At 63.3% G+C, this 6,333-nt stretch overlaps 1 protein-coding gene across 3 annotated transcripts in view; it reads right to left on the reverse strand.

The window, feature by feature from the left end:
• Positions 1-2,402: 2,402 nt before the first annotated feature.
• LOC128312062 (uncharacterized) overlaps positions 2,403-6,333 on the reverse strand; it is a 10,118-nt gene continuing 6,187 nt past the window's right edge. For 2 of the 3 annotated variants that reach the window (XM_053204420.1, XM_053204419.1), the window contains exon 3: positions 2,403-4,972. In XM_053204420.1, the coding sequence (XP_053060395.1) occupies positions 4,660-4,972 (313 nt within the window). In that variant the 3' untranslated portion in view covers positions 2,403-4,659. Of the gene's footprint in view, positions 4,973-5,094; positions 6,272-6,333 lie in introns of those variants that run through there. The other variant, XM_053204421.1, reaches the window with a different exon arrangement.

The following is a 6,333-nucleotide window of genomic DNA, read 5'->3' on the forward strand; positions in this document are numbered from 1 at the left end:
GCAAGAAATAGTTCTTTGGAGACAACCAGAAGTCTGAGTTCTTGGCTTTTCCTGAACCTCGAGCAGTTGATGCTGGGGTGGGGGGGGGAGAGAGAGAGGGAGGGAGGGAGGGAGGGAGAGAGCTCCTCGTCCCTCCCAGGAGGCCAGCCTGGGGGGAGAGCGGGCATGCGGCTGGGAGGGAGAGCTTTGCTCGTAGATAAAAAGATCCCACGTGAAGACGGGCTCTCGGTCTCGCTCCTGCCCCTGCCTCTGGCAGAACAGAGCGGTCTGCCCGGAGAGCGCCAGTGAGGGGACAAGTGGCTTTGGGAAAGCCCCTTTCCCTCCTGGTTCCATCTCCCCATCTCGAACTTGCCTCTAAATTGTCACATTGTCCTCTAAATCAGACGTTCTAGGGGCGCCTGGGTGGCTCCGTCGGTTAAGCATCTGACTTCGGCTCAGGGCACCATCTCAGGGTTTGTGAGTCCGAGCCCCACGTCGGGCTTCTGTGCCGACGGCTCGGAGCCTGGAGCCTGCTTCGGGTTCCGTGTCTCCCTCTCTCTCTTCTCTCTCTGCCCCTCCCCCACTGGGCTCTGTCTCTGTAAAAAAAAGTTTTTTTAAAATCTGACGTCCTAGGATCCTACGACTGGGCATGTAGCAGGTGCTCCGGAGCGCTTGTGGTCCTGCATTCACTCAACAAACCCGTGTGTGCCGTAGCCGGGTTCGGAGCACGCGCCTGTGGGTAACGTCGAGTGAGACCCAGGCTTCTCCGTGGGTGCTCGGTGGGGCTGTGGGGGGCAGGAGCCCAGGAGCCCTGGGAGGCTGGAGAGCGCCTCCACAGTCCCTGAAGATTCCAGAAGAAACGGGGTGGGGAGGGGTTGGTGCACACCGGAGGGTCTGGGTGGGCAGGGGAGGGCGTCTGGCTGGGGAGAGCTCAGCAGAGGGCCCAGGAAGCAAGGTTCATTTTCAGGGCCATCAACCTCCACAAATCTTACGGACGGTCCCGAGGGGGGTGAGTGCGGAGAAAGGGCAGGTGGTCCCTGGACGAGCAAGGGTCCTCCCAGGCCCTGATGTTGGCACCTGGTGGAGGACAGAGCAGGCACGTGTCACTTTCCCAGTGTCCCCGCTTTCCCCTCGGCGAGGGCGTGGGGTTTGCAGCCCCCGCCTGGCGAGGGGGGATGGCAGCCCCCACAAACGGTGGCGGCCACGTCCATGCGTCTTCTGCAAAGAACCTCATTAAAGGGGCCCAGACTGGAAATCAATTCTTTAAAGCTGAAATCAATAACAATAAGTAATATTAACGCTGATTATCCTTTCTTTATTGCCCTCTGCAGTGGGGATGGATTGTTTTTGAGGCTTAGCCGAGGGGGCTCCACAGTGCCGTGCGGGCAGCTTTCCCGGGGCACGTAGGACGTGCGGGCTGTGTGGCCGGACGCCTGAGGCCCCTCCGTCCTTGGTGGGAACTTGCCAAGGTCTGGCTCCCCGTCACGGTCCCCACGTGAGTGGGCTCTTCAGCCGCACAGGTTGTGGGCAGGGGAGCCCATGACCTCGGTGGCTTGGGTCGGGGCGCCGTGAGGGGCACGGGGTCGGGCCAGTCCCACGGCGCCGGTGTCTCCCGGTGCGGGGTTTGCCCGTGGGGTGAAGGGCAGGCCCCAGCCCTTCAATGAGCCGTGAGTATGGAGGGAAAGGGAGGGAATGGCCGGTGTGGGTCCCTCACGGTTCCCGGAGTGAGGCGTCTGGCTCGGCCTCTCTTCGTGGGGGTCGGAGTCCACAGGGTGGGAGCCCAGGGGCAGGGAAGTGATAGCACCTGCCACAGGCCATGCCCCTGGGTCGTTTCTGTGCCTCCTCTCTCCTCTCTGAGAGCAACAGTCACTAACTCCCGTCTTCCAGGTGCACAACTGGGGCCCGGGAGGAGACCCCTTAAGTCTGCACGTTCTCAGGGCAAAGCAGGCCCCGGGCCTCTGTCTGCCAGGCCCCAGCCCCGGCCGCGTGCAGAGGATGTGTGCATTGAGAGCAGGGTGGCCAGCCTCCCAGGGGATGAGAGGACATGCGTTAATACTTACAAGGTGTGCTGGACGGGGCGCGACGTGGTGGGGCTGGGGCACCTGGGAGGAGGTCCTGCCTTCTGGGGGGCCCACCAGTCTGTTAAAGGACTGCCTGGGCCTCAGTTTCGTCCTCTGTAGACGGAACAGGGGCGGCCGCCGCTTCCCTGGGTGAGGGGCCCTAACCCGCCCGCGTCCGCAGACACGGAGGGGCTGTTATAACAGAGGGCAGTGCTGTCTCTCTCTTCCCTCTCTGGATCCCAGCTCGCCCCAGTGCTTCCCTGTCCCACCCCACCTGTCCCCTGCCCTGGAGCGTCCTCCAGTCCTGGAGAAGCCACTCAGCAGGGGCTCTGCCCTTCCCTCCCTCCCTCCCTTACGCCGGTCTTCTTGACTGCGCTGCGTGGCCCTGGGCACGAGCACTGCGGGCCTGTTCACACGCCAGCGTGTGCACGTTGAGCCTTTAGGGTGTGGTGCGTCCAGGAGAGAGGGCTGTGGGGAGGGCTCTGAGGCCTGCGCGCGTCTGTGTGTTATTATATTTATGTATTATACAGGGTCAGGTGGCTGGCTACAGTTCACAATTAGACATTTTCTGCGCCTAAGTTGGGAATCTTCTAGAAAAAAAATACTGAAACAGAACTTAAACACAGAAATGAAAGAAAAGGCTCAGGGATAGTTTAGAAGGGAGGGGAAAGAGCATCACCTCGGGAACCCAAGAACGTGTTGCGTGTCAGTTAACGTGAGCCCGAGCTTCCTAGCAGCCACTGCAAGAAGAGAAAGCCCGGTGAGTTGGCAGTTCTGACCAATGTGAGAGAGTGCTCCCCTGGGGGACTGGCTTTCCTGGAGGAGAGTGGAGGGTTGCTTTGTCAGATGTCTCCTGAGGGAAGAGGACGAGTGTGGTCCATGCCTTCGGAGGGCTTTTCGTCCCGTGGGTCCACGACAGAGGCTGAGGCTTTTCTGCGGGGTGTGGGTGTAGCTGAGCAGATGCCTCGACTTCCCGGCTGTGAAATCCCACGTGGACTCAGAGCGGAGAGCAGCCTCCGGGGCAGGACCACGCAGGCCCTGTGTCTGGCTGGGCGGGTCAAGACGAGAGGACAGGGTCCCTGTTGGCCTGAGAGCCTAGGAGGGTGGACGTGGGGCGCTCGGGGGCTGTGCCTCCCGAGCTGAGGCACGGGCTGCAGGTGCCTGGCGTGTGAATACTGGTCAGGTGGCGCAGGGTGGGCTCGGGCCATCTTGTAGGCCAGGCCTTCACTTCCCCTGCCACCTGGCGACCGGGGCCCCAGCTCGCCCCAGATTCCACAGCCGTCTTCAGTGGGCCACGAGCAGTGTGGGAGGCTGGGCCAGCCCCTCCTGGCTCGGTGGGGACGGGAGAGGGTCCTCTGTCCGGGGCACTGGGCTCGTCCCTCTGCCACAAACCACATGAATTCCTCTGGAATTAGAGCCATTTGTGAGCCCGTGTGCACCCCTCACCCTCACCCCGTGGTGGCCAGAGGGGCTGACCTGGGTCTCGGTTTCCCCGGAAGTTTCTGGAGGGTCTAGCACGGTGCCTATGGCTCTGCCGTCCCCAGGCCCCCACCCCGCCCTGGCTCCCGCTTGGCGATCCCCACCGCCCCGGGTGAGCCGGCCGCTGGGGTACCGCCTTGACCCAGGCAAACAGGCTGGGCCAGAGGTCAAAACACCGCCTGAGGCGCCTCCCAGAGGGACAGTTCCCGCCCCCGCCGTGGGGCAGAGACCAAAGCCACGGGGAGTTCTGAAAGGCCACGGTGGTGGCTCCGGGAATCCCGCGTGCTCAGCGGGGCTGCTGGAGAGACGCACAATGAAAAACACAAAACTAAAAACGATGCTACCGACCGCGACTCTTGCTGGCCGCGCCGGGCACAGCACCTGCCTTCCCTGGGCGCGTCTCACCGCAAAGTCCGAGGTAGCTTCTCCTTCTTCCAGACAAAAAACCGACAGCCCGCCTTAGTGTCCGGGCGCACACCGTTGGTAAACTGTCGGGATTGGGATTTTGATCCTGTCGTTCTGATCCTGGAATCCAGCGTCTGGGAGAGAGCACGGCTGGCCTCTGAGTCTAGAAGGAATCAAGGCTGGCAGGTGCCAGTGCCCTGGCAGGTGGGGGTGCAGCTGGTCCCTCCTGGGTGTGTGGCTGCCGGTGGAGGCCCAGGCAGGGGTGGGGCTCTGCCGAGAAGCCACCTCGATGTAGAAGCACGCGTCGCAGCCACCCTGCGTGGCCAGAGCCGAGTGGGGGCAAGCAAGGTGTCCGTCCATGGAGATGAGCCTCAAACAGCCTGAAAGAACCCCATCTCCTTCCGCGTGGAGGAAGCTGGCTCGGGACCCTCGGCATGTGCGGCGTTGACCCTGGCTGTCCGCTTCCCCTCTGACTGGACGCTGAGCCCTGAGGGCCCGGGGACAGTCTCGGAGACCCCCGTGGGAACTGGGGAAGGGTCCGTGTCTGTGTCGCCCCCCCGTGGACCACAAGCTCATGTCGGGAGCTGCTTAGCACAGTGGCGGCCTCGCCTCCGAGGGTGTCCTCGCCCCCAAGGGTGTCCTCACGCCTGGCTGGCACCACAGGTGCTCCACGAAGCCGGACGGGCTGATGTCAAGGTTCCTGCGCAAAAGGCACCGTCTCCGGGAGCCCCGCCCATCACATCACGACTCTGAGTGAGAGTGTCTGCAGTCTACACTCCAGCTTCTGCACACCGCTGCCCCCCCCCCCCCCCGCCCGCTCCCCTTTTCCGGGGGCTTCTGCAAGCTCTGGGCCAGGCGACACGGAGGGCTGGGGAGCTGGGCGTCGCTCCAGAAATGACTGCGGGTGGCCGAGAGCCAGGAGAGGGAAGGAGGGCTCATTTTCACTCTGCACGCTCGGCCCCCACGGTGGTGCAGCCGAGGGGTGAAGGATGGTAACGCCTCTGGGGGGCGTTTTCCCTCCGGGGCTCCGTCGGGCCAAGTCCAGGAGCCTGGTGGGAAGAGAGGGAACCGAGTCTGGTCGGCAGGCAGGGCCCTGGGCTCCCGGCCTCCCTGCCAGTTACTCTGAGCGTGTTTTGGTCTCGTCACCGGCGCTTGGTAAAGCGCTGGACTTTCTGTCCGAGACTCTCCAGAGAACCTGGTCAGCCTGGCCGTCCTCGGGAATGTTCTCAGAATTTCCATGTGGGTTTGTGCCTGCATTCATCAGCCCCCAGCCCCCTCCCTCTGTTTACAGATGGAAAAAGGGAGGGTTTCCGTGTCGGCTGAGGTCCCACGGCGGCGGAGGGAGGGCTGGCCACGCCAGGTCTCCTGCTCCCACGGGTGGCCTCCTTGGATGCAGCTCAGGAGAAGGCGGCCACCTTGGGTTTCTTCCTGACTCTGAGCCCCGAGGCCTGCACGCGGCCGAGCTTGTGTGGCTGGAGATTCAGGGAGCGTGGCCCACAGGTTCAGAGCACCCTGTGCAAACCCAGCCCCACCACCCACTGGCCGGGCCACCTGGCAGGGCCACGTGACCAGTCTGGGCCTCCGTGTCCCAATCTCCAAAACGGGGATGGTCGCCTCTCCTGGGAGAGCTATCCTGAGTTGGCAGGGCGAACCCAGGAGCGGGGGGGCGTGCGGGTTCACCTGCACGGAGGCTGGCCTGTGGAGGGTCCACAGTGGCGGGGGTGGGGAGGGTCGTCCCGAAACTTTGGTTGCAGGTGAGGCCGGCTGGCGGTGCTGAGGGGTTAACGCCACAGATGCCCCTCAGCCAGGGTGTTGGAGGATAGGGGTAGGTGCCCCCCTCTCAGGGCACCTGCGGTCTCTCGGAGCCCCCGGGGAGCCCAGCCCTCAGCACCTGCGGCAGAAACCCACCCGTGACGGCCCTCTTCCTGCCTGTCTTCGGCACTCCCCACTGCGCTCCTGGTAACGTGCTTGTGCCTACATCCTCGTCTGTCCCCAGATCTGCTTTAAGGGGGGCCTGGCTCAGAAAGACGGTCGCTGATAGATCACCCAGGCCCGCAGGAGGGCGACGGCCACAGGGCAGTACCCAGGGACCAACTCAGCAAGTGCTGATGCCGGTGCAAGCTGGGAGGGGAGCCACGCTTTGAGCGCAGGCTAGAAACAACTGAGGAAGGGGAAGTCAGAAGGGGGCTCTGTGCCCCTGAGATCCCCGCCGCACCCCCGACCCAGCACGGCCCTTCACCACCAGTCCCCGGACCGGGCGAGACGAGAGCCTCGTGGCCAGAGCGGGTGTGGCACGTTGGTGGTGATGCCTGGTGGCTTTTCAGGTGGGCTCCTCGGAACATTCTTATCTGTGCAAAGTTGATGTCGTGTCGTTAGTGGGTGAAAAATCTCTCAGGAAGTTAAACATTAA

This window comes from Acinonyx jubatus, chromosome D4 (genome assembly GCF_027475565.1).
Source record: "Acinonyx jubatus isolate Ajub_Pintada_27869175 chromosome D4, VMU_Ajub_asm_v1.0, whole genome shotgun sequence".
NCBI classification, from domain to species: Eukaryota; Metazoa; Chordata; class Mammalia; order Carnivora; family Felidae; genus Acinonyx; species Acinonyx jubatus.